This window comes from Dasypus novemcinctus, chromosome 17 (assembly GCF_030445035.2).
Source record: "Dasypus novemcinctus isolate mDasNov1 chromosome 17, mDasNov1.1.hap2, whole genome shotgun sequence".
In the NCBI taxonomy this organism is placed as follows: Eukaryota; Metazoa; Chordata; class Mammalia; order Cingulata; family Dasypodidae; genus Dasypus; species Dasypus novemcinctus.
This window is the reverse complement of record NC_080689.1, coordinates 4,335,001-4,360,043: the sequence shown is the minus strand read 5'-3', so window position 1 is coordinate 4,360,043 and position 25,043 is coordinate 4,335,001. Positions and strand designations below refer to the sequence as shown.

Genomic DNA, 25,043 nt, shown 5'->3' with positions numbered 1-25,043 from the left:
AACCAACGCTTCAAAAGTTGAACCAAGTGGGCTACAAAGTGTTGCCTCGTTTGCCTTTTCACCTGACCTCTCGTCAACTGACTACCACTTCTTCAAGCACCTCAACGGCTTTTTGCAGGGAAAACACTTCCGCAACCAGCAGGATGCAGAAAATGCTTTCCAAGAGTTCGTCAAATCCCAAAGCATGGACTTTTACGCTACAGGAATAAACAAGCATTTCTCATTGGCAAAAATGTGTTGATTGCTATGGTTCCTATTTTGATCAATAAAGATGTGCTTGAGCCTAGTTACAATGAGTTAAAATTCACGTCTGAAGCCACAATTCCTTTTGCACCAACCTAATAATAGGTTGGTATATGGGAACTCTGTATCTTACAATGATTTTCTGTAACTCTATAACCTCTTTAATAAAAAAAGAAAGAAAGTGAAACACTCGAGGGATGTAAAGGCGTGCCCCTGTGGAATTGGACCTTTGATTTGAGAGAACCAGATCCCCGTGCGGTTCCCGCTCCCCAGGCAGGGTCACCCCGGGCCAGCACTGCCCCCTCCACCCCCAGTTGTGGCGCTTTGCCCTGCGAGCCGCTGCCGAAGAACTCAGCCCCATCCCCTCGCAGTGAGCAGCACCGTGCTACGGAAAAGAGGCCGTCACGACAAAGCTCCGTGAGCAGCAAACAGCGAGGTAGCGGGCTTTCGCGCAACGACGGATTCTTTTTGTCTAGCAGCCAGCACCCTAATACATACTGGATTCTGAAGAAATCTAAGGCCCACTTGTAAAACCGTGGGATTAGTGCCTCACTTCTCTCTGGGGACAAAGTCAAGGAGGAGAACTGGACATCTCTGAAACACTGACATCAGACAAGCACTGCAGCCTTGGGACTTGCAATTCGGGTATCAGAGAGGACGTGGGTGACGCACAGCTGCGCTGGGGATGCAACGCTGGCCCACCCTTGTTTCGCTGCCTGCCCAGTGGGCCATGCCCAGCTCTTTACTTGACCCGAATATTTCACACAAGGCTGTACCATAAAACTAAATCCTGAGCCCTGAAGCAAATTTTCAAGGCCTCCACCCAGTCTGTGCTGGTTTGGCCGCCTCCACCTGCCTACCCCCAACTCTTTCTCTGCCCTTCCCTGCTTTGCACCCCGTGCCGACCCCGGCAGACAGCTGCTCCCCTCCGTTGCCCTGCAGGCTCCCCATGGGGTCAGCTGATGGGAGGCGCTGGCAGGAACCCCGGGACAGGAGGGACGGAGGCTCCGTGTTGTGCCCTCCCCCTCTTTGCCTCTCCGCAGCTGCCTGTGCTCCTGCTGGTGGACCTCTCTCCAGGGCTCCAGCTTGCCCAGGGCTCCAGGGGCAGGACTTCCTGCTGTTACCCTCTCGGGGCTGGGAGCGGTGACTTCCTGCCATTTCCTGTGTGCCTCAGCAGCCCCGGGGCCCGCCTTGGCCCTGCCTCCACCTCCGCGAGGTGTCCCTTCAGCCACGGGGTCTTCATTTCTGCCCGGGCCTGACCTTTCCACGCGCAGTTCTCCGTCTCCCGACGGGGAAGGCGAGGAGCATCCCCAACCCTGGGCGGGGTGCCTGGGTAGGATTCTGCCCCAGGAAGAAGACAGATGGGCGGCAGAAGAGCCGGGGCCTCCAGCGGGGAGGGATCCCCTTGGCGCTAGACTGAAAGGACAACCTCGCTGCGTTTTTGTCGCCTCGGGGACCCCCAGAGCTCATTCCCCCCTCCCAGGGCCGACCGCCAGCACCCTCAGCAGAAGGCTTTCGGCCGACACTCGGGGGGGCGTGGGGTTTTCTTCCTGGGGGGTCGGCGCTCCCAGCCCAGGGAACTGTGGTGAACCCACGAGGTGGGCAGCATTTTCCCAGGCGCGTCGTCTCTTCCAGCGCCACGCGGGGCCACCCTCCTACCACTGTCCCGCGAGGACGCCCTGGAGTCCCATTTCCAGGTGCCGCCGTGCGCTGAGGGGCTGGCTGGCGACACGCGTGTCCTGGCGTCTGTGAATGTGCGTCGTGGATGCACAGGCTCGATGCCCCGCCTTCCCGCTCGGGGAACCTCAGCTTCACGGTCACCGCGCACCCCACGTCGGCAGGGCAGACGCCAGCCTTCGCCCGTGGACCGGAAAGGCCGAGCTAGGGATCCAGGCCGCCGGGCAGGGCTCCCTTCTCCCATTGAAGGGGGAACCCGGAGAGCCCCAGAAGAGCGGGTTACAATGTGACATTCTGGCACGTTAGGCAGCCACGATCGCGTCTATTTATTCTGACTCAGAGTGCGGATCAAAGACGCTTCCCTCCACGCGTCTCCCCAGCGAACGGTCTCCTGCACGTGGTGTCAGAGTCACAACCCAAAACCTTGTTTCCAAGTCCAAATGGTCTCTTCCACTCTTCGTCCCCCTTCCTGGCCCAAATCCCCTCCCTCTGTACTTCTCCTCGCCCTCTCTTTCTCCCAGGCAGGGGAGACTCTCTGCACCGTTCCTTACGGCCACAGTGCCAAGGAGTAGAAAGCGCGGGCAGCTGTGTGGGCGCATGGCCAGGGCGTCCTTCAGAGCTGCTGGCAGCTGCTCACGGCTTCAAGAGATTTTCTGCCTCTGAACTCTCCAAGGCGGTCAAGGTTATGGGTCTGGAGGGCCCTGCACCTGCCGGGCCTGTATTCTGCGGCATTCTCTGGGGAGAACAAGCCTGGGAAAAGCTTCAGGACAGCTCTGTGGGGGCTGCCCTAGCCCAGCTCCCAGGGAAGGTGGTGGGAGGTGAGCAAAAATCCAGAGGCCCTGGGCGGTCTTCCCTGCCAAGATTTGGGGTGAAGAAATTAACTCCTATGGAAATTATTTCATTCCTACTTTGTAGATAAGGGAATAAAGAAACAGTGCATTTAATTCATATCCCATGAACACGCTTTTGATGGTGAGAATTTCAGATAAATTCTGTAGAGCACGCCGTCTGGGTTCGGAGTCCCAGGCGGCCTCTCCTCACTCCCCTGCGGCCCTTCCCACTTGTAAATTTAACACGAAGCACAGATGAAAGCATCGACTCTGGTAAAGCTGCTGGGAGGCACTGGGCTTGCCTCAGTTCAACACGGGAAGTAGTTACAGTTCAGGGAGCATCTCATCAGGGAGCATCTCAGAGGACGCCTGCCTAGGAAAACACCCGCCAGCTCTTGGAGTAGTCCCTTCAGCGAATTACCTCCACAGACACAAGTTTTGCGATAATTTTTGCATTCTACCCAAAAACAGAGCTTTCTACGCTGAAAGAAAAAGTGTGGTTTGCAGGGAAAAAATAAAATCAAAGAAAACCAAACCAAACAATACACAAGAATCCAGAGCCGCAAATACAGAGTTTAAAGCCGGGATCAGCTGGATAGATGAAAGCAGCAGCTGAGTCCACAGGTGAGGTCTGTGGGAATTCTTTTTAGACGATTATGTGGTGGATACCTGAAGGCTCTTGGGAATTCAGGAATATTCCGGATGAACTATTCCGGGAACACACCCATGCTCAGTGAGCAAGGGGGTGTTGTCCTGGAAACGGCCTCCAGAGCCCCAAAGGTCCATGCCATGACCTTTGACCCAGGAGTCCCTAAGACCTCCCTTTGCACAATAGTTCAGCTACATCCACGTGGAGGATCAAACATGGGAAAGAGCAGAAGACTGGAAATCACCCAGTGCCCAACGGTCAGCGAAGAGGGAAACAAGTCAGGGTGTGTGCATGCCAGGGAATATTCTAGAAGCACCCAGAATAGCAGTCTAATAACTCAGTAAAAACAGGGAGAAAGCTTAGGAAATCACGCTAAACCAAAAAGCATCTACGTACAAATCATATTTTCAAGGAGGAAAAGGTCATTAAAAGGAAGCACGCCGACGTGGCCATAAGGTAGTCGTGTGATAAACTATTTTTCTCTTCTTAAAAGGTTTGATTTGTCGACGACGGTGCTAATGGCCAGCACTGACGGGAGGTTTTCCACACCAAGCACGTCGAATGCTCACTCTGCCTCCCGACATCCCTGGGAGGAGGGCACGACTGGGCGCTATTAGACGGAGGGGAGACGCACCAAGGCGCAGCAAGCCTGTGCCCCGGCCAAGCCCTGGCCCCGCGGCTGTCCTCCCCGATCCAGGCTTCTAACCCCGGCTGTTCCTCTGTGCAGCTTTGCTTCTCGATGGAAGGGCTTTTTAAAAAGTAGGCCCCAGTGAAACCCAACGGCCTTTCCTTTCTGAGGAGGAAAGTCCCGAGGCCTTCACTGGGTTGGCTCCGGCTCTTGGGATCAGTACGGGGCGGGGGGTGGGGGGGGAGGAAGGCCAAGGGGGGCGGGAGATGGCTCAGCACGGCGGGAGGCGACACGGCCGCCCCTGGCTGCGGCCCTGCCCGGCCTGCTCACCTGCACCTCCTTCTTGGCCGCCTCCTGGAGCTCGCGGGCCTGCTGCACGTACAGCTTCCCAGCCAGGATTTCCTTCTCCAGCAGGGACAGCTCTTTCAGCGAAATGGGCCAGTGCAGCCGCTCCAGCGCCTCGTTCAGGGCTGCCTTGTTCTCCAAGTACCGCATTGGTTTGCTGGCCTCTAACCTGAAGCGGCGGAGAAGAAACAGAGGAAGTGGCAATAACTGAAACAGAGCAACAGGCAGAGATGGTTTGAGAAGCGTCTGTCAAACAAGCGCGCGGCTCCGCCCCCTGGCCACTTGCCCAAGTTAAACAACCCCTGAGAAGTGTGGGAGGGTCTTTACCCCGTTAGCTCCTCCGATTATCTGATTTTTATTTTTTTTAAAGATTTATTTATTTTTTAAATTTATTTCTCTCCCCTTCCCCCCTGCCCCCAGTTGTCTGCTCTCTGCGTCCATTTGCTGTGTGTTCTTTGGTGACCGTTTCTAGCCCTATCAGCGGCACTGGGAATCTGTGTTTCTTTTTGTTGCGTCATCTTGTTGTGTCAGCTCTCCGTGTGTGCAGCGCCACTTCTGGGCAGGTTGCACTTCTTTTGCGCTGGGCGGCTCTCCTTACGGGGCACACTCCTTGCGAGTGGGGCTCCCCTACGTGGGGGACACCCCTGCGTGGCAGGGCACTCCTTGCACGCATCAGCACTGCACGTGGGCCAGCTCCACACGGATCAAGGAGGCCTGGGGTTTGAACCTTGGACCTCCCATGGGGTAGGCGGACGCCCTATCCATTGGGCCAAGTCCACTTCCCTGATTGTCTGATTTTAAAGACCTCGAATACATGCATGTTTTAAACCTTATTTTAGGCATATCTGGAGCTGGTTCCTTTCTCCTAGGCCAAACATCTGGAAGAACCAAACATGAGCTTCAAAGAGATCTCACGCAGTGACTCTGGGAAAGAAAATCCAAACGAGCCTCACGTGGCCTCAGCGCGCTCCTCTCCTAGCTCGCTGGTGTTTCAAGCTCCTCTCCCCTGCGCGGCTACCTGGGGCTGCACCGTCTGGACTCCCGTTTTGGTCCCTGAGCAGAGGCTGCACTGCCTAAGAGGTGACCGTGGCGGCCGGAGCCGCGGGATGGCCCAGGGCCCGACTCGGTCCAGTGCCCTGGGTCAGCCCCTCCCCGACGGAGGCGGGGGGGGGGGGGGGGGGGGAGGTGGCGGCCCTCGGTTCTCGTTACTGTCGAAAGCGTCACCTGCGGCCTTTACACTCCGGGTGCTGGAGGATCCCGGCAGGAACACAGCACCCAAGCCACAAGCAGCACTCACCTCTAGAAGACTCCAGAACAAGAAGGGAAACGTTCTTATGACAAATCTAAAGTAAGATTCCCAGGTTATGTTCTTAGCCTAGCCATGGAGGAAAACATTTCTACTGTCAAATTAATAGTCACTTTTTCAAGGAAAAACGTTTTCTGGGAATTGCAGGTGGTTTCCAGAGTGTTGTGGGGAGGGGAGAAAATCTCCTTCTTGTGCTCAGCACTCCTAATCTGAGAGGGCGGTGCACAAGGGCAGGTGCAGCGGCTCCCATGCTGGGCTGTGGGGCTGTGCGTGTTTTGGAAAACACTTTGTTAAATGCAGATTCTAAAGGCCAGTCACTCCTCAGCTGAGCACAGAACTAACACCCTAACGACCCGGTGTCTAAATTAAAAGTGACCTGCTGCCACACTAGGTGTCTCGTGGGCTAAACGAGGTGCTCTCGGTGGCCCTGAGGCACAGCCAGCACCCGGCAGGGCGGCCACAGCAGGTGGCCACGGCGAGGTGGGTGTGGCCACCCAGTTTTCTGAGCATCCCCTCTCTCCTGGTTCCTTCCCAGCAGCCCACCCTGGCTGAAGGGACTTCTTCCTCTGACCACTCCTTCCCCTCAGCTCCAACCCCAGAACCCTGTGTCTCCCAGCCCCTCTGATCTTGCCATGTTCCTGCCACTGGGAGGCCCTGGCAGTCCCGCTTAGCTCGGGCAGCCTCGGGGAAGGGACGCAGGAGGACCAGTGGGCTGGATCGGTGGCAGGCGGCCCGCACGCCGCTCAGCTCAGGCCATGCTTTCGAGAGCGAGGAGGGGCTGGGGCCACTTACTTTTCTTTTTCTTCTTGAGATAATGCTCGCCAAACAATTTTATTCAAGCGCCTGTTAAAAAAAACAAAACAAAACAGCACCTTAGCAACGGTGCTTAATTTCATTGCAAAAGGCTGACGGCGGGTTCCGGGGGCGCTGCAGAGGGGCCACAGCCAAGCACGGGCCCCTGGGCCACCAGCTGTCATTGACCTGAGCGCCCTCCTCCACCAGCCCCCTGCAGAAGCCGCCGAGCCAGCCCGCCAGGTGCAGGGAGGGCTGGGGCTCAGCTCACTCCGTCCAACCCGGCCTGATCCAGGCCATCAGCAGACCAAGCCTCACTGGCTCTGCCCTAAGAGGTTTCCAACCCCCGTTTTCTTCTGGTAAAAACATAACTCTGCCCTGGGCCTGGCCTTCCGCCAGGATCCTCGGAGCAAAGGGAATGGCAGGGCCATAAAGAATCAGATCAGGACACATTGCAGAGACTGACCCGCCTGGCCCGTCTCCTCAAGGAGGCTGCGGTATAGGAGGCAGGGGTGCAGTCGCGGCAGGGCCGGGGGAGCAGGCTGGAGGCAGGGCCTGCTTCTGAATGGCCCAGAGCTCGGCCCTGCCTCCTCTCACCCCTGTGAGACTCAAGGCCAGGACCCAACTTTTCTTTTTTTTAAATAACTTTATTTCCAATTAAAAAATTAAGAATAGCAGAAAAATGCATCTCAACAAATTATGAAAACATTACTCCTAAAATTTTCTGCCCAGGCACTTTTAACTCATCTAATTCCAACTACTAACTCATTTGGTCCTCTCGTGTTCAGAAAGCTACAGAGATGAACACAGATTAGTTAAATGACACAGTCAAGTTCTATTCTTAACACCTTACACTCAAAGAACATTCCTGTATTTAATATTAATAACCACAATCCTCATCTACTTCCAAAATCATTGTTATGTATTCCCAATATTATCCTCCAGCTGCCCTCCAATTAACATTAATCCCCCCAGACTACTCATTTCAGCCACAATCACATCCATAAGTCAAGTATTTGTTACATTCGTTGTGTGTTACCATCAACTCCAACCATTACCATATATTTACATTTGATCTTATTAAACATTTGACAAACATCCAGCATCGTCTCCTCCTTCTTATCCCACAGTCCCTCTCTCACCAACCTATAATTCATAGTCCAACTCCATAAATCTACTCATTGTATTTAGTTCATGTCAGTGAGACCTCACAATATTCTTCCTTTTGTGCCTGGCTTATTTCACTCAACATAATATCTTCAAGATTCCTCCATTTTGTCATGTGCATTCCCCAATTGATTTCTTCTTGTGGCTGAGTAACAGTCCTTCGTGAAGGAGTGCTCCTATTTCTCCACATCCTCTCCAGCACTTGTAGGTTTCTATTTTATTAAAATAATGGTATGGTGTGAGATGCTCTCTCATTGTAGCTTTGATCTGCATGTCCCTAATGTCTAGTGATGCTGAGCATCTTTACAGGTGTCTTTTGGCCATTCGTGCTTCCACTTTGGAAAAATGTCTATTCAGTTCTTTATCCCATTTTTAAATTGGGTTGCTTGTCATTCTGTCTTAAAGTTGTGTGATCTCTTTATAGGGCATGGAGATCAGTCTCTTAGCAGGTACGTGGTTCCTGAAGATTTTTTTCCCCATTGAGCAGGCTGCCTTTTTACTTTCCTGACAAAGTTTTTTGAAGAACAAATTTAAATTTAAATTTTTAATTTTGAGAAGGTCCCACTTATCTATTTTTTCTTTTGTTGCTTGTGTTTTGGGTGTAAGATCCAAGAAACCACCACCTACCACAAGATCTGGAAGATGTTTCCCTGTATTTTCTTCTTTGAGTTTTATGGTTCTAGTTTCTATATTTAGGTCCTTGACCCAGTTTGAGTTATTTCTGTGTAAGTTGTGAGATAGGGTCCTCTTTCTTTAGATGTGGGTATCCAGGTCTCCTGGCACCATTGGTTGACTAGGCTGTTCTGACCCAGCCAGGTGGTCTTGACAGCCTCGTCAACAATCACGTGACTTAACTCTCCTGGCTGTTCATGTACCGGGTGAGCCTTGAATCTCAACAGAGGTGCAGCCAACACCTGCTCTCCAGTTCATCAGACTCACCCGGGGGACTGACAAAAGGATGATGAGATGCCATCTCACGGCCCATGGAAGTGTGTCTGACATGGGCCAGCACTGCCTTAGGGTCAGAAGGGGGCGAAATCAGCCAGCTCTGTGCTTCTGCCACATGGGAAGGCTCGGGTCCTTGGTGGCCTATTTGGTAATTGGGTTTCTTTAACCATGTTTTCCATGTAGCAATTGCTCAAGGCTTCCAAGACTTCTGAAAAGAAATCAGAGCATGCATTTTGCTTTGTTGTATATTTCTGGGAAAAAAACCTCCATTCAAAATCCTCTTAAATCTAAACCTTGAAAGTGGAGGCAGTGTAGGAGGGAGGCTGGAAGTATGGGTGAGGGCTTTGGAGCGGGCCAGGCTGGGGTTCAAATTTGAGTGTTCCTGCTTTGTTACTGTGTGGCCCTGTGTCAAGTAACTTTTTTTTTCAGGAGGTACCAGGGATTGAACACAGGACCTCGTACATGGGAAGCAGGTGTTCTATCATTGAGCTACGCCCACTCCCAGTGAGAGTTGGTTTTTTCGTTTGTCTTTGTTTTTGTTTTTAGGAGGTACCGGGGATCAAACCTGCGACCTTGTACATGGGAAGCAGGTGTCCAACCACTTGAGCTATATCCACTTCCCTCCAGTAACTTTTTTTTATCCCCCCCACCTTGTGGCTTTTGTGTGCTGTCTGCTCTCTGTGTCCATTCACTGTATGTTCTTCTGTGTCTGTATTTATTAATTTCCCCTCCCCCCTTGCGGCTTGCTTGCTATCTACTCTCTGTGTCCATTCACTGCATGCTCTTCTGTGTTCTCGCTTGTCTCCCTTCTTTTTTGTTGCCTCACCTTGCTGAGTTGGCTCTCCACGGCATCTGCGGGCTGGAAGCTCTCAGCGGTGTGCAGGCGAACCTGCCTTCACAAGGAGGCCCTGGGTCGTGAACCGAGGGCCTCCCATATAGTAGACGGGAGCTCATCTGATTGAGCCACAGCCGTTTTCCCCCTCCAGTAACTTTGGAAACTCCATTTTCCCATCCATAAAGCAAGTAGACGGCTGCCTACCCTGGAACAGGCAGGAGGCAGGGGCAGGAAAAGTGGGCGTGGACCCCAGGACAGCCCGGGCGTGTGTCCATGCTGGATGTGGCCAGGACCGCAGGGCTCTCCTAGGATGTTCAAGCCCCTTGATCATGGCATTTTACTAACAACAGCCGTTTTGCTTGTTTTAGGAGAGTGAAACCTGCTTGAGGGGCTGCGCTCACGGTTATCTCTAGCTCTCCATAGTATCTGCACCAAGAACGGACTCATTTTCAAAGCAACTGTTAGCACAGCCCTGCAAGCAGGGGCTCCCACGTAGAGGTGTTTCTGAGCTGGGTTCCAGGTTGGAAGTGTCGTCTCTGCCAGGGGGCTGAGGGCTGGGACCTTGACTTTGAACTAGCAATCAAAAGAAGCTGTGGAAAATCTCCAGCATCCAGCCAGCCCTGGCAGTGCTCAAACTACTGCCTCAATTCTTAAACTATCACAACAGAAGGGCTTTCATGAATGGGCACTGAGCATGACCCAAACCAGCCAGTCTAGGTCTTTGTTTTATCCAAACGGTTGTGAGCTTCCCCTTTGCCTGCTCAGCCCTAATCATGCATATTTAGTTTTTCTGTTTACTTTTGATGGGAAACTCTTTGGAAACATTACAGAGGAGGCAGGGTTGGGTAAACCAAATTTCATCAAATTCTTTTCTTATTCTGCTTATCTTTAGAAAGGTGGAGCAAAATGGAAAAGGAAATTGACATACCCCCCAAATTCTTAAATATATTGAACAAATGTAAAAGATCAGAAAGTTTTATTCTGTATAATATTAATGTTAATATCAATATTATTTTAAAATAAATTAAGTTATTTTATATAAATATAAAAGAAAAAATATGAGTAATTAAAACTGGGAAAATTGGATATTCACATGCAAAAGGATGAAAGTGAACTCCTACACCTCACACCATACACAAAAATTAACTCAAATTGGATCAAAGACCTAAATATAAGAACTATAAAACTCCTAGCATAGATGGAAATATCATCAGGACCTATATTAGGCAATGACTTCTTAGACTTTATACCAAAAGCATGAGCAACAAAAGAAAAAAATGGATAAATTGAGAAAATTAAAAACATTTGTGTATCAAAGGAATTATCAAGAAAGTGGAAAGACAACATATAGAATGGGAGAAAACATTTGGAAACCCATTATCTGATAAAAGTTTAAGATTCAGAATACACAAAGAACTGCCACAACTCAGCAATCAAGAGACAACATAATTTTTAAAATGAGCAAAGGACTTTAATAGACATTTTTGCAAAGAAGACAAACAACCCATAAACACATGAAAAGATGCTCAGCAATATTGGCCACTAGGGAAATGCAAATCAAAACCACAATAAGATACCACTTTATACCCACTAGGATGGCTATTATAAAATGAACAAACAAAAAACGGAAGTAAATAAATGTTAGTGAGACTATGGAGAATCGTGGGCGGGAATGTAAAATGGTACAATGGCTATGAAAACAGTTTGGCGGTTCCTCAGAAAGTTAAGCACAGAATTACCATATGACCCGGCCATACCACTTGCACAGACTTAAACAGGTATTTGCATATGATGCCCAGAGCAGCATTACTCACAATTGCCAAAGGTGACAGCAACCCAAGTGCCCAGGAATGGAAAAATATACATATAATAGGTATTACTCAGTCAAAAAAGGAAAGAAGTACTGATTCTTGCTACAACATGAACGAACCTTGAAAAGTCATGTTGAGTGAAATAACCAAGACACAAAAGGACACATATTATATGATCTTATTTATATGGAATAACTAAAATATGAAGATTCACAGAGTGAGAAATGAGAATACTATACCAGTGGCAGAGGTGGGAGTGGAGCCGCGGCAGGGTTTTGAGTAATGAGTGGTATGATGGTAGCACAAATTTGGGAACATAATTAACACCTTTAAATTGTATACTTGAAAATGGTTAACATGGGAAATTGTAGGTTATACATATTTTACCAGAATAAAAATTTTAAGAATGCATAGGACTGTACAACAGAGTGAACCCTAATGTAAACTACGGACTACTACAGTTAATCATGTAATTATAAGAATATTGTTTCAGCCATTGTAACAAAGGCACCACACTAATGCAAAGTGTTCATAACAGGGAAAACTGTGGGTGTGAGGGGTGGTATATGGGAAATCTGCGATTTCTGCTTAATAAAAATGTTTAACAATATTATGAGAGGTAGCTAAAACTGTTGACAGGAAATGTCAAAACCTTAAATATTAATATTAAAGAAACAGTGAATGTAAATTAGGCTCCCAACACAAAAACATTAAAGAACAGAATAAATCTAACAAAAGCAGAAAAAAAGAAAAGCAGTAAAAGTAAAAGCAGAAATCAATGAAATGGAAAATAGGAAATCGGGAATCAAAAAAAGAAATTGAGGTCGTTTTGTCCTGTAAAACGTTAATGCTAATGTTATAAATAATTAATGATTAACTGATTTAATAGAAAGTCAACAATATTGGATTATTAATATTCATTATTTAACTCTAAATACTATGCATATTCAAGTTAATGCTGATGTTAGTAAAAATAGCGCAATGCTGGTTCTCGCGCGTGGGCCCACTCGCTGGCCTGAGAAGCGGCACAGGGCACCCGGTGCGTCTGCACTGGGGCTGCTGCGGTCCCGAGGAAGGCTCTCCCCTGCCTGGTGAGGGGGGGCCTCCCTGAAACCCTGGGGGAAGGGACCCTGTGGAGGGCCGCAGCCACTCTGCCCCTAGGAGGGGCCTCCTGGCTCAGCGCTGACACGGGGGCCACAGTTTAGGAGGAAAAGTCGCCCTGCTGTCAACCTGATTATCTTCACATAATCTAAAAATAATGATATACGCTTATAAAATCTCCATTATCTCATCATACTGTGGAGTTCTATTAGCCACTTAATAGAACGAGATCTGAAATGACCAGATTCACTCTGGTCACAGGACACGTCAAAGCTCTGATGAAAACGCAAGGCTCCCATGGCTTTGGGAAAGGGGAGATGGTTCTAGATGTGCCGGTTGTTGCTGCCGTTGATAGTCCTTCAGGATGGTTTTAAAAGGAGCAGTTTCGAGTGGAAAATCTAAGCTAAAACAGAGAAAAAAGGGCAAGAAAAGCCCACGTTCGCGAAAGAACAGCGACGGTACTCACTTTTCGTAGGATTTAATTGCTTGTTCCACTTTCTGCTTGTAGACATTGAGCTTGACTCCATGGGGGTTAATTAATGTCATCTTATTTGTGTCGCTGGACACATGTGCCAGCGGGAACACCTGCACATCAATGCCAGAGGAGAGAAAAGTGTCACTTGAGGGGCTGGCATGTGCCTTACAGAGGACAATGTGCTTTTACAGTGGTAAAACCCATATGGTACCATTGTAGAAAATTACAAAGAAAATAAGAGATAGCATCGGTAACTTCTTCCTTCCAATTTTTTACTATATATTTAAAAATAACCACACACACAAACACATGCAGTGTCATGACACCCTGTTGGAATTGAGACAGATCTTCAAAATAAGTTCTGTCAAATTGAGAAGAGCGGGAGATAACAGCATCTCATTGCTTCTGTCAGTTACTAGTTGGTTAAACATCTTTTCCACTTACTTATCTGACATTTGAGTTTCTTTTGAGGATCTGATTATAGTTCATGTCCTTTGATCATCTGCCTTACAGCTTCTAAGAGCTTCCTCGATGTGCCACAGAGATGAGGCTGAGTGGTCAGCGAGCCCACCTTCAGTAGGAGGCCCCAAGTATACAAAGGGAGCGTGCTATTTGGGAGAAATGGGTACTGATCACCTGCTTCTCTAAAAACCCTCACACTTGTCCAGCTCTGTAGACACGGGCAAGGCAGCTCGCCAGCACTGGTGAAAGCACTTCTGCCCACCGCACACCCACTTCCACCTCCACGTCTCAGCACAGCAGACTCTTGAGTTTTATCATTAAAAAGCATTTGCTTACGTTTACAACCAGTGTTTGTATGTTTAGGGAAATATAATTGTTGAGTCCACAAGTAATCCAAGTACTCTGAAACGATTCCGAGAGGGTTGCTTATTTAATATTTTAAAGTGTTGATTAGTTAACAAGTATTTAAGATTAATAATTGGGCATTAAAGTAAAATTAATCGTGAGGCTTCCTCTCCATGTTCAAAAACTCATACTAGCACATCCAGCAGCAATGCAGAAGGGCTATCCACACTTTAACGTATTTTGATCATAAATATTTTTCCAAATCTGGATTTTTGTCATTTAATTTTATTATTGATTTTTGACATACGGAATTTTAATTTTGTTACATTGTCCAAATAATCTATTTTTAAAGCTCAGAAAGCCCTTGAGCTAGCGTAATTCTTGCACCAATTACACACTGTTTCAAAAACTATAGTTTTATAGTAAGTGCTAATATCTGTTTTAATGTGAAATACTTCATTTAAAAAAAACGAATTAATTGTGCTTTCCTGTTCATTCTTTCAAATGAACATTAGATGTCATAAAGCTAAAAAAAATAACGAACTACTGGAATTTTGATAGAGATTCATGAATCCCAAGCTAATTTGAGATTTGCCCATCTTTTATTTAGGGACTATCTCCTCCATTATTCAATTCTTGTATATGTCTCATAAAGTTTTAATATTTTCTCTACACCAGTTCTGTCCCTTTCTTCTGGGTTTAACACTAGATACTTTACTGTTGCTACTGTTCGATGTTCTTAGTCAATCTAAAGATGCTTCCAGAGCATCTCAAGTTCAAGCTCTCGCTTCCCACTTCAACGACTCCCACCAGCTCCCTGCTCCAGCATCTCCACTCTCTGGAGTCTCCCAAATCACCTCGACAGGCGTCTTTCTAGGAAGTGCTCTCAAGATGACAGGGTCACGTTTAACCGCAGGCCCCATGAGCTTCGCCTTGCCCATCTCTGTCATCTGACCCATCTGTCCACTGCTCTCTGGCCACGCCACCCTGGAACACACCGAATGCCTCCTGCTTTGGCAGGTCAGCAAAGGTCAGCACAGGGTCCCCTCCTCTGCTTCTCCCACAGCGGCTCCTTCCCATCTCTTCTGGCCCACCTTCGACAGCACCCACATCCCACCTGTTGATCCTCCATTACTTAGCCATGCTATTTCCTTCTTCACACACTTCGTAACTATATAATTCACTGATTTTTTACTGTCTGTCTCCCTGCCGAGGTAAACTTGTCCCTTCTACCCAGAGTTCAATATGGTGCCTGGCCCAAGGCAGGCACTCATGAAATGTTGCTAAAGGGAGAGGAAGAGGACAGTTTACATTCTATCCTGAAGGAGTTCTAGGCATGAAGAGTCATGTTGTTGAGTTTGACTTCTAGAAAGCTCTCCGGCTGTAGCATGGAGCACAGAGTGACCACAAAGTGAGGAGGCTGCCGTGGCTCAGAGATGTCCATCCTCCAACCTTGGCTTGACCAGGGAATGGAGAGGACTCAAGGGAGAGGAAAGAAGAGACACTTGTTGCTGCTACTCAGAGGCTCTGAGAAGGGCTCTTTGGACTGGGCAGAGGCCCAGAGGCAGCATGGAAGAGACTCAAGAGGTCACTGAAAGCCACCACTGCTCAAGAGAGAGCTCCTCATTCCTGCTCTCCGACTGCTCCTCTTCAGTCCTTCTCATCTCCACAAACAGTAATTCCAGTAATTCCAACCTTCCAGTTAAGGAAAAAAAAAAAAAAACTAGGCAGCCATCCTCAGCTCCAACCTCTCTCTTTCTCATACCCCATGTCCAACCCATCAACAAAGCCTATTGGTTGTACCTTCAAAATCTACCCAAAACCCAGATCTTCTCATCTCCTCCACCACCACCACCCTAATCCAAGTCTTCTAAATTCATCAGGGCCTTCCTCTGTGTGTTTCTAAGGTGACGGCAGATTCTTAAGTTCTGGACGTGACCTTCGAGGCCCTGTCTGACTTGGCACCACTCACGTGCTAACCTTGCCTTCCCTTCTTCTCACCCCTTCCTCCACGCCAGTCAAGCTTCCTCTGTCTGAACTGCTTTGCTCCCCAAAATTACCAGGTCTCTACTCAAAATCTGCTTATCAGAGAGCTTTGCCTGAAGCTCCAGCTACTTTGTAGGATCTCCCCATCCATTTTTTAAAAACTTTTTTTTTTACTTAAAAAAATTAATTCACAGTAAAATGAACTTTTTGGGGGATGCACATTCCTATGAGTATTAAAACATGTCATGTAACCAGCACCACAACCATGACACAGAACGTTCTGTCACCCCCAAAACTTCCCGTGGGCATCCCCTGGTGACCCATCATCAGTTGTCTGGAGCTATGGTTTTGCTTTTTTCCAGAATGTCATATACGTGGAAGCATATTCTGGGTAACCCTTGGAGACTGGCTCCTCCCACCCAGCACAATGCCTCTGAGAGTCATCTACGGTTTCGTTTTCATTCCGTTTTCTCCTGCAGTGTTCCAGTGTGAACATACCACAGTTTGTCCCTTTGCCACTGCAGGACACGTGACTTGTTTCCAGTTTTAGGCAATTATGAATTGAGCTGCTACAAGCATTCATGGACAGGTTTTTGTGTGAATTTAAGTTTTCAGTTCTCTTGGGTAAATACCGAGAAATGGGATTGCTAGGTCACATGGTCAGTGTATGTTTAACTTTTTAAACTTTTTTAAAACTGTTTCCCAGCAAGGCTGCACCATTTTGCCTTCCCACCAGCAATGTATGACAATTTAAGCTGCTCCACATCCTCACCAGCGTTCAGTATTCTTGATTTTAAAAAATTATGTAATAGGTATGTAGTGGCGTGGTGGTTTGAACCTGCATGTGCAGCAGGAAAGCCTGTTCTTAAAGTTAACCCATTCCTGGAGGTGTAAGTGCACTGAGTGGCTTAACTGAAGTGGCTCCTTCAGTTAAGGTGAGACCTGCTTCATTCGGGTTGGGCCGTAATCCTCTTACGGGAGCACTCCATAAACCAGATGAATACAGGGAGAGAGAAAGCCATGGAAGCAAGAAGCAGAAAGCATCAAAACCCAGAAGAGAAGGGAGAGACCAGCAGGTGCCACCATGTGCCTTGCCGTGTGGCACAGGAGCCACGGGTCACGGGCAGAGCAGGTTTTTGGTAAGAAAGCATTGCCTTGATGATGCCCCGATTTGGACATTTTCTCAGCCTCAAAACTGTAAGCTAATTCCCATGGTTAAAAGCCAACCCATTTAGTGGTATCTGCTTTAAAGCAGCCTAGGAAATGGAAACAAGCGGATTATCATACTGGCTTTTCCCAATTACTACTTATGCTGAGTATCTTTTAATGTGCTTATATACCATCCACATATTATGTCTCTTTAAGTCCTTTGCACATTTTCAAAAAATTGTGTTATTTCCTTACTCCTGAGTTTTGAGAGTTCACTATATATTCTGGATGTAAGGTTTTTGTCAAGTATGTGATTTGATGGAAGATTAGTTAAAAGGTACTAAAGTCCCTTATTGTGTTTCAAAGTAGAATAACAATACAGAAGGACTTAAGACTTAGAAAAAGTTTTAGTCATTTAAAAACTTCTAAAATAATCAATAAAAGAACAGAAATATAATTGTTTCCAACAAAAGAGGGGCAAAGGGAATATTAAAAAACTTTATGAATCCAATAAAAAATAAAACATTTAAAATGAAAAAAACTTTATGAATGCAACAAAGGCGAGAAATGAAAAAATAAAGAAGCAAAGGAAAATGATATTAAAAATAAACCACAGAGAATAAGGAATTAGAAATAAGTCCAAATTTCATCACTATTTCCAGTAAATGGCAGTGTATTCATAAAATGGAAAAATGTAGTAGGAAGAAAATTAATCAACAGATAAAATCTCAAAAACATAGTGTTAAACCAAATAGCAAGTTTCAGAATTAAACCTACCATATGATACCATTTTTATCAAGTTTTAAACATGTACGCCATTGGTGTAATATTTTTATATTAAGAATATAAAAGCATGTACAGAAATCTAAGCTAGTGTTTACTTCTAGGTAAGAAGGGAGGGAAATGGGATAAAAAAAAAGGGTTGCACAGAGGACTTCAACTTTATCTGTAATACTTTAAATATATATATATATATGAAACAAAAAAATAAGTTTAAAACTATCAACAGTGGTTACTTCTAAAGATTGGGGTTTTAGGATGAGTGAAGGTAAAACTTTTACTTTTTACTGTATTTCATTGGTTTTTATTTTTAAAAACTACATATTATATTAATTTTGTAACTAAAACACAGCAAAACCAAACACAATCATAGAAAGATTTAGAAAACTGTAAAGAAATGAAGTTAGAGGCTGTCTGGTGCAACCCTGCAATGTAGCAGCCACAGAATTCAGCATATGGTTCAAAACAACCTTTGTCAGAGGGAAAGAGCCAGACCAGTGGGATAAAAGATTAAACAACTGGACTTGGAAGAGAATGAAGCTCACAGAAGTGAAAAAGTAGAGCAACACATCACATCAAGTAACAGGGAAAAAAACCAAACAAACCAGTCTTAACGAAATGAAAAGACCTCTAGAGTCTTATCTCCCCTTGAACATACACCCCTTTCGAGGTCTGTAAGTCGCTCTCCTGGCTTGCTAACCTCTGGCTCCACTATAAATCAACACCACAGAATATCTGTCAACAGCATGACTTGTCACTGTGACCGGTTTGACTCGTGGCTTAGCGTAAGGAAAGGGGCCGCCGCGGGTCCTACTTCCCTCCTTCGCGGACTTGGGTCTCACGGCTTGGGTGGCCATGGTGCCTGTGAGGGTGGCGGCTCGAGGCTGGCGCGCGGGCTCCCACTCTCATTCCCTTCTGTGCGCAGACTCGGGGAGGGACAGCGGCACACGCCACACCCAGGCCCTGTGGTCTTAGTTTCTACAACATGGTGGCCGCGCGGGTGCCTCACGAGCCCTTTCCTCTATGACGTCAGGCTTAGTGTGACTATGAGGTCATCGGGGGTTCCTCCTGGGGGCGCCCCCTCTCAGCCTTCTGTCAGGAAGCAAGCAGTGGGGGGGCGTGAGGTCAGGGAAGGACAGAGCGCTCTGCCCGAGAAGGGGTAAAACCACCGGAAATGATTACTCACCACCTCTTAGGCTGCGCATCAGGCATAGCCAGTAAGGAGGAGCCCTTTGGACATGGAAACAGAAGGCAGCCTCAAGGCATTGCCTCAGTTTCCCCAGTTTGATATTAATAGTCACACGCTTTGGGACAAGACTGTAACCAGAGCCAGGGAGAAACTGGGAGAGTTAGAGATGGAGAGAGGGAGCCGGGGAGAGCCGTGAACCCCAAGGCAGAAGAGCCTCGTGGAACCGTGGCCTGGCAGGTGGGCTGGTTCTGTGAGGAGTCTTCCTGCTGCACTGAAGGACTGTTCTGGAATCATGGTGATAGGCTTTGTCCTTTACTCTCCGCCAGGTACTAAGGGGAATGTATTACAATATGTTTCTATCGTCACCATCACCACGGCTCTAGCACTTACTGTTGATAAAGGGAGGGTAAGCGTCCTGCCCGCAGGTTTGTGATGGGAGTTTCCAGTGCCTCAAAAGGCACCTGGCGCCAAACCTGGGGAAGGCATGTGGAAACGGCCGCCTGCTTCCCGTGGCGTGGCTCTCTGAGTCAGAAGACCGGTATGTTCTCCTCGCCGGCCTTCGCCCATTTCCCCATCTTGGTTGGTTCTATCGCTCCGTTGCCCAGGCTGGACACGTAAGAATTACTCTGGACATTTTCCTCTTGGTCAGCAGCAGATTGCTGGGTCCTGTTGACTTTTCCTTATAAATAGCCTTGGCTGCGTGTCGTTTGGCCACCTGGGTCAAAGCCAAAATCACCTGCCACACGGACCTCGCCCGCTGACCCCCTTGCCCTCTCAGCCCGGCAGCTCCCTATTCTCCACGGGGCCATCAGAGCCCAAACTTGCTCTTCTGTGTCTTCTGCTAAATGCTCTCAGGTCCCTTCAGGGTGAAGTTAAACACCCCTAATTCCATCAAGGCTCTTAGTTCTTCCACTCTCACCATACTCCATAGGAAGACTTCCTCTGACCCCTGGGCTCTCCCACTGCCTGGGACCCCCACAACTTCTCACCTCGGGGTCCCAGCATGGGCACCACTTCCTAACGCAAAACTTCTCTGATGGTTGCAGCTTCCCATGATGCTCCCCATGTGTGACATTTAACTATAAATGCATATTTTAATTGCTGTTTCCTGCACAGGACTCTAATTTGTGATTGGGTAAGGCCCTTGGCTGTCTTGTTCAGCATTATATTCTAGGGTCTAACACAGGATCTGCATACAGTAGGCATCTAATGCTTGTTGAATATTTTTATCATAAAAGCTAATGCTTCCTGAGTGCCTGCTAAATACTGTCCATAATATACATGATTTCATTTAATCCTATAACAGACCTCAGAGTAGGTACACTGTTCTCTCTAGAGGAAGGACATATCACATAGATCCTGGAGAGCAACTTTTGGTCAATTTTCTCAATATTGGAGTGAGTTACTAACGCTAACTTCTTCTGCATACAGGCTATTTTAGTTTCCTTAGCTGCCCAAGCAAATCTCATGCAATGGTAGTAATAAACAATGGGAATTTATTAGCTCATGGTTCTGAGGCCAGGAGAAGTCCAAATCAAGATATCATCAATGTGATGGTATTGTCCCCAAGACTATGGCATGCTGGTTACCAGTGATCCTTGGTCCTGGGCTCTTCTGTCATGTGGGAATGCACATGGTGGCCTCTCCTGGCATCCAAATTTCTACCAAATGTCTCTTTAAAACCATCTAGGTTTTTTTTTTTTTTCTTTTAAGCACCTCACAATTCTTCTAGCCTGTACACATTACCCAATTCCAAAACCATTTCCAGCAATAGCTGCACCCCACTCTCCTGGTACCAAATCTGTGTTAGTTTCCTTGGCTGCTCAAGCAAATACCCTGCAATGGGTTGGCTTAAGCAAAGGGAATTTATTAGCTCATGGCTTTGATTTGATGCCAAGTCGAGGCATCATCAAGGCAATGCTGTCTTCCTGGAGACTGTGGGATTCCTGGGCTGGCTCTGGTGATCCTCGGTCCTGGGCTCCTTTGACACATGGCAATGCACATGGCGGCCTCTCCTGGCCTCTCCCTTCTCTTCTGGATTCTGTTGACCATGGCGTAGGCTCTCTCTCTCTCTCTGAATTTTATTCTATTTATAAAGGACTCTAGTAATAGAATTAAGAACCATCCTGATTAAATTGGGCCAAACCTTAACTGAAGTACCCTCATCAAAAGGTCCTATTTATGATGGATTCCCACCCACAGGCAGGGGTAAGTTTAAGAACGTGTTTTTCTGGGGTACATAGCTCCAAACCACCACGTGAGCCAATGGCAAAAGACAGGTTGAGGAAAGTTTTATGCCTGCAGACTACTCTTAGGGTTTTCAAAGCATTTCTATACTTGTAGAACTAATGCTTGTCAGCAAATATTTTATAGAGTTCTCCTTAGAAGAATGGCACCACTGCACATCATCAGTGGAAATGTGGAACTCATTTGGAGGGAGATTTGGTAGTATCCATCAAAATTTATAATGAGCCCAAGAAAATTCTATTTCCAATAAGAGTTCACTACTTTCATGAAAATGACAGATATTTTATTTAAAATAAAATATTCAACATAAAACTCAAGAATATTAAAAAATTAAATCCGCCAACTATGGGGAGCTGTCAGCAAACTTCCTAGAGGGAATAAATCAGTGTTCAGTTTCTCTTCCTTGCTACTGGAAGAAGTTTTAATGATAAATTGATATCTGACTGATCGAGTTAGAGTTCACCGCGGCATAAATCAAATCACCAGGATCAAGGCCAGGGACTGGGTCATTCAACTTGGGGCAAACATGTCAGGAACCCAGCCCAAAGGATAAGATGCACAAAATCAACTTCCAGAGCAGGAACCACTGGCATTTTCAAACCAGGCTGCACACCGAACTCCATGGGTTGTAACCTTTAAAACGTGACTAACAGTGGACTGGGTGTGGCTCAGTGGTTGAGCACCTGCTTCCCACGTATGAGGTCCCAGGTTCAATCCCTGGTGCCTAACCCCCCCCCCCAAAATGTGACTAATAGAAAAAAAAAGTCCACCAGTTTAACCACTTTTTCCAAATGCATTAAATCTCAGCTATTGCAAATCAAATTAGATAAAGGCAGATAAGGTCATTTTTTTACACATTTTCCTTCCTGCTTTTGAATTTTTTTCCCAAGGTTTTATTATGGAAAGTTTCATTTCAAATATAAATACAAAGAATAATAACATTTTAGAGCCCCTCTGCCATGTTCTTATTACCCAAACTCAGCAATGATTGACTTACAGCCAGTCTTGTTTCATCAACTCCCTCCTTACCCTGTCTCTACTCCCATCATCCAGGTCATTTTGGCACAAATCCCCAACAGCCCATTTTCTTCTATATTGCAGTAGGAGACAGGTCATTTAATGATATTGTTTCCAGTGAGTGGTTCCTATTTAAATCATTACTTAGTTGCACTCATGCTTGCTGGGAAGCAGTGGGTTCAGTCTTCGTGTTCTCACTTGTTTTGTGTTGCTCAGCCCGCTGAGGTCTGGTGGCACCACCAGAAATGCTCACACCGAGGACAAGGACAGTTTGTTTTCTAGGCTGCCAGAAGCAGATACCATGAGACAGTTTGGCTTAAACAATGGGGATTTATTAATTTACGATTCTGAGGCTGTGAAAACTTTCAAGTGAAGGCATCTTCAAGGCGATGCTTTCTTCCTGAAGACTGGCTGCCCGTGATCTTCAGCTCCTGGGCCACGTGGCAAGGCACGTGGTGGTGTCAGCCGGTCTCTCCCTCCTCTTCCGCATTCCACTGATTCTAGCTTCTCACTTTGTGGCTTTTTCTCTCTGTCTGAATTTCTTCCTGCTTATACAAGGCTCTACTAACAGAAGTAAGACCCGTCCTGAGTGAGGTGGGCACACCGTAACTGAAGCAGCCTCACCAAAAGGCCCTACTTACAGTGGGTCCACACCACAGGCAGCGATTGGACTTAAGAACAATTTTTTCTGGGGCACGTGGCTCCAAACCACCACGTGAGCCAATGGGAAAGGACAGACTGAACTTGATAAAATAAAAACTTCGATGACTGAAATACATTGGTTACAACTGTGTAAGAAATTGAAGTGGACTGCTTTTTATTTGAGCAGAAGTGGAAAATATCTCAAGTAGGGATATAAAGATAATCAGTTTACCTCGTCGAATACCTTGGAGGTGACATGTTTGTCCAGAACCGGGACGTAGGTGGAGCTGTGGGGGACTGCCGTCACTGACAAGATGTCCATGATGGTGAGTTTCCTGGCCGCCAAGCCATGGGTCTTGAGCCAGGTTGCTGAAGACGTGGCCAAAGAACTAAGAACACAGGACTGAGGTTTAAGAGATGAAACAACAGGTAATGAACAAAACTCACTCAAGCGGGCCTAGTGAACGCCAAGCACTCACTCTCGGTCATCAACTTGTCTTCCTTCTTGAGTCGATGCTTCTAAGGATTTGTCATCAGAACACGCCTCTGTCAGGAAGATGCTCATTTCTGTGGGGGAAGAAATAGCTGTTGTATAATTTCCTTATACATGGGTTTTAAACACAATGGGGACTCTGAGTTTGGTCACAACTGAGGGCCGGTAAATGGACCATATTTGAGAGAGCACGTCGGGCTGGGTCCTCAGGCAAGCTTCATTTGCCATTCCTACACTTCTGCTTCCCTACGCGTCCCCTTCCAGTGGGTTTTCTCTCGTGGGAGAAGGAGAAGTGCTCATTCTCACATTCTCCAGGAAACACATTTTGAAAACACTAAATAAGAATCTCCTTAACTGATATTGTTCAATGTCGACATCATTGGACTCTCCCCCGAAGCGCACAGGAGGGCCTCGATCAACATTTTAGTTTCTGATAGTTTATTTTGTGGTTCCTCAGTGCTATGTGGAAAACCCAAAACCAGGTTTTGGGTTCAATTGTAAGTTCAAATTTTTAAAATTAACATTTGGGTTGTTTAGTGTATATGCCCACACAAACTCAGCTTTATGAGTGGGAAGGATACTGTCTCGCGGAATGAACAGCACTGAGGAGGGGTGTCTGCAGTGAGTCGGCCAAATGTCCAAGAAGTCACAGCCTGATGAGCCTGTCACACCCTGAAGGGCTGTGGGGGCAGCTTAGGGGAGATGACAGGCTCACGAAGCTGAGGAGAACCAGGCCTGCAGAGGGGCCTGATGGCTGGGGCACTTGATCAGGTCACGGCTGAGGAACAACAGGTCCAGACTGCCCCTCGGGCCCTGGGACCTCGGGACCGTGGGGTTTTTAACTGGGGCTGATGATTTACCAACGGTTTTAAAGGCAGGAAAAGTACTCCAGACATCAAACTTTAAAAAATGTATTATCTTAAGAAGAGTAATTTTATCAATCATGAAAAACTGAGGGGAAGAGTCAATATTTCCCTCACATTTAGGCCCCCAAAGGCCGACCATTTGGGCTTAGTGGATGGCGCCGCCTGTGAATGAAGGGACGAGAGGAAGCCACTTGTGCAGTGTTAAATTTTCAAGCTCAAGCCTCGTGTGTGCCGTTAGCACCGTAGCTTCTGGAGTCCCGTGGCGACGACAGGCCCACGCTCTGTTCCTAGCCCTGAGGAAGCCCGGGTCACTCCAGCGGGCGGCCTGACTCACCAGGGCTTCCTCTGACTAGGACGGGCCTACGTAAAACCCGATGTGCTTTCCCCACAAGGTATCTGCCCAGCTCTCTCAGGACGGCCGGGCTGGGCAGAGGGCGCTGCCCGTGCTCCCTGACCCCAGCCCGCCTCTGCCTTGCCTGTGTCGCTGGGCACCGGGTTGGAGCTGCTGCGACTGGAGGGGCTGCCCTTCCCCTCACTGCGGGCGGAGCTCCTGAGGGCGGATAGCTGGCTTCTGAGCAGGCTGGTTCTGGTTGGTTCTGTTGGGATTGCAGGGAGGGCGTGGTGAAAGGAGTTTGGGATGGAAGAAGAGATTTCGTTAGAGGCCACTATTTCCTTGGACTCTGAAAAGAGCTGCAGCTTCAGTGTCCCAGCCCTAGAGGATGATCCTGCTGCAAATGGAGTGCTCCTTTTATCTGAGCTCAGGTTCTCCCTCTGGCTTGGGGGCAGCCGCGGACACAGCTTCAAACCTCCAGGCTGCGTGGGAGACACGGAGCCAAGCACGGAGGCCTTGCCCACGCTGCTCTTGGAATGTGGTCAGATCAAGAAAGGGCAGCGGTGAATCCTAGGGCCTCCACCAACAAAAACCAGTGAAGTGTTTGCCAGGAAAGCTCTCCTTCCTCTCTGAACAGTGTCCAAAGGTGGCAGAACAAGTCGGACTAAGTTCAAGCTAGATAGGCTCATGTCATTAAAATAACCCAATGTATCTGCCTCATCAGATCAT

The 25,043-nt window shown here is 47.4% G+C and overlaps 1 protein-coding gene across 5 annotated transcripts in view; it reads right to left on the bottom strand.

Moving 5' to 3' along the window:
* Positions 1-25,043, bottom strand: part of VWA3B (von Willebrand factor A domain containing 3B) — a 153,972-nt gene that overhangs the window by 24,612 nt on the left and 104,317 nt on the right. For all 5 annotated transcript variants that reach the window (XR_009181079.2, XM_058278127.2, XM_058278128.1 and 2 more), the window contains 6 exons: positions 24,460-24,579; positions 23,104-23,191; positions 22,857-23,013; positions 12,799-12,917; positions 6,471-6,521; positions 4,358-4,541 (listed from right to left, as the gene is read on the bottom strand). Coding sequence is in view for 4 of the 5 variants with exons in the window: in XM_058278127.2 (XP_058134110.1) it covers positions 4,358-4,541; positions 6,471-6,521; positions 12,799-12,917; positions 22,857-23,013; positions 23,104-23,191; positions 24,460-24,579 (719 nt within the window). In the remaining variant the exon portion in view is untranslated. The remainder of the gene's footprint in view (positions 1-4,357; positions 4,542-6,470; positions 6,522-12,798; positions 12,918-22,856; positions 23,014-23,103; positions 23,192-24,459; positions 24,580-25,043) is intronic.